General features: G+C 40.5%; 1 protein-coding gene across 1 annotated transcript in view; it reads right to left on the bottom strand.

Moving 5' to 3' along the window:
* Positions 1 to 474, bottom strand: part of LOC135211402 (transmembrane protease serine 9-like) — a 46,312-nt gene extending 45,838 nt beyond the window's left edge. Inside the window, exon 1 of the mRNA XM_064244714.1 lies at positions 344 to 474. Coding sequence (XP_064100784.1) covers positions 344 to 474 — 131 coding nt within the window. The remainder of the gene's footprint in view (positions 1 to 343) is intronic.
* Between the last annotated feature and the right edge of the window lie 2,026 nt (positions 475 to 2,500).

The raw sequence follows: 2,500 nt of genomic DNA, 5'->3' as shown, positions 1-2,500 counted from the left end.
GCAGTCCTCTATGCTTAGTATCCCTCCCTCCTTTCTTTCATGTTATGTATAGTCTGTCTGTATTTGCTCTTGTGGTAGTGCTTTGTGTATTGTCATATGTTTTCTCGTTTTCCGGTCTATACTGCAGAATTCAGCCTTTGTCCACTCCACTACTCTTGCACTGTATCTGATTACTGGTACTGCCCACGTGTTTATGGCTTTCATCATATTTCTGATCGTGTCCTTCATCTCTTGGTGTTTTTATATCCTCTCCTTCTATTATTCCTAGGTATTTGTATCCTATCTCATCTATGTGTTTAATGCTATTCCCATTTGGTTGCTTTATCCCCTCAGTCCTTATTACTTTGCCTTTTTGTATGTTGACCAAAGCACATTTTCTATTTCAAACTCCATCCTGATACCCCCAGATACAATTCTTACAGTCTGGATTAAGGTGTCTACTTCCTTGATGCTCTTCAGCTTGATGTCTTCCATGAACACTGTATTGCCTCCTTTCTTGAGTTGCTACCCAGCATCCATCTTATGTAATACTTTTGTCATGGGAATCATGGCCTCTATGAAGAGTAGTGAGACAGTGAGTCACCTTGAAAGATCCCTGTTCTGATGTTAACCTCTCCTTGTCTTATCCCACAGTTTGTAAGTACTGTATTCCAGTTGTGCATTGTATTTTTGAGGAAGCTGATGGTGTTTTTCTCTCCCCTATATATGTTCAAACATTCTACTAGCTACGTGTGTAGTATCATGTCGAAGACTTTCTTGCAGTCTATCCATGCCATACCTAGGTTGGTTTTCCTTCTACTATTCTTCATTACCATATTACCTATCAGGAGCTGGTCTTTTGTGCCCCTACACTTCCTTCTGCAGCCTTTAACTGATGATACCTGTCAGATGCCACTTACATTACTGTAGGCATGTGATAGGCCTGTAGATATGTGCTATATCCTTGTTCTTGTCTTTTTGTATTAGGATGTTCGCCCTGTGGTCATCCATTTGGATGCATGGTGGTTTGTGATGCAATGCTGGAATTGTTCTGCTATTCGTGTGTGTAGGGCCTTGAAGTTTTTGGCTGGTATCCATGGACTTCATCGAACCAGGGGCTTTCCAGTTGGGCATTTTCTTTAGTTGGTGTCTGATTGTGTCTGTTGTGATGTCGGTGAATTTTACTCTCCCCATTTCTTCTGCCTTGACTTCCTGGAGCTATGTTGCATGTTTGTTGTGTGATAATGGATTGCTCCATATATTTTCCCAGTCTCTTACTCGGTTTAGCTTCAGAAATTTCCTGGTGGTTGTCTTCCCTCTTAGTTGGCTGTATAGTCTTTTCTGGTTGGTTCCGAAGAGTTTGTTCTGTTGGTATCCCTTATTCTGTTCATGTACCGTTGGATCTTATGTGCTTTTGGCTTTAAGCCTCTGTTTTATATCTTCTATACTTTGTATTTCCTGTTCAGTTCCTCCCTGTTTTCTTGCTTATTAGCCTCTTTTTCTGTCATGTCTTTCAGTTCATCAAGTCAGATCTCATCACCATGATTTGTTTTACCAGGTACCTTTTTTCAAGCCGGTTGCCATTTTGGTTTCAGTTGGGTTGTTGTGATAGTGGTATAAGTGCTTGATCCCCATGAGTTCTACTACTTTTCTCCCGGATATGCTAGGTTATTTGTTTCTTTCTGATACTGGTGGTGTGTACTAGTCTCATTATTTCATGACTTCACTTGTTTCCTCCCTTATTTTCTTTGTGTTGTAGGCTTTCATGGAGGATATCTTTGTCCTTTTTTTATTGCTTAATCCATTGTCTGAATTCTTGTCCAGCCTTTCCGCTCCCGTTACCTTTTTCCGTGTTTGGTACTATTATTCCGTTCATCTCTGTGGTATCGCCATAAGTCATCTTCTTGTCCTTTCTGGATGTTATTTCTCTTTCCAGTTCCTCTCTTCTTGTGGAGAGCCAGTTCTTTGGTTAATTTTCCTTACTTGGTCTGCCACCCTCTGTTCTGTTTTGAAGGGTTGTTTAATTTCTCTCATTTCCAGATGTTTGACCAACCTTTCTCTGTATCCTCTTTCCCTCGCTTCTGATGTTAATTCCCATATTTTCCTTGTTCTCTTATTATCATTTCTTCTTTTGGTTTTCCTCTGTAACTCCAGTCTATGGGGTTGCTGGTTACTGTCGTTTTTGGTGGTCATTGGTGGATGACGACCTCCAAGTATCTGACCGCCCTCCCTTCACTTGGGATTTATATCTGGCTGCCGGACGAAGCTTTCTCTATTGCCAGAGGATCCATTTGCGTCGCTGTCGTTTGATTTTCTTTTACAGCTGAGTAGACTGAAGAAATTATGGTAAAGATCCTTTACCAGGGAATCAACGCCAAAGAGAGTGGACGCATCCAACGACTGACCAGCATCAATTTTGCTAAACCTGTCCATCATTTTGTTGAAAAATAATATCAATTTCAGCAAATTAATCTTATACAGGGTCTTTTCATTTTTCTGATAATTCGTTTTTTCTGACTCA

Source organism: Macrobrachium nipponense, chromosome 4 (assembly GCF_015104395.2).
Source record: "Macrobrachium nipponense isolate FS-2020 chromosome 4, ASM1510439v2, whole genome shotgun sequence".
NCBI lineage: Eukaryota > Metazoa > Arthropoda > Malacostraca > Decapoda > Palaemonidae > Macrobrachium > Macrobrachium nipponense.
This window is presented reverse-complemented; position numbering and strand designations above follow the sequence as displayed.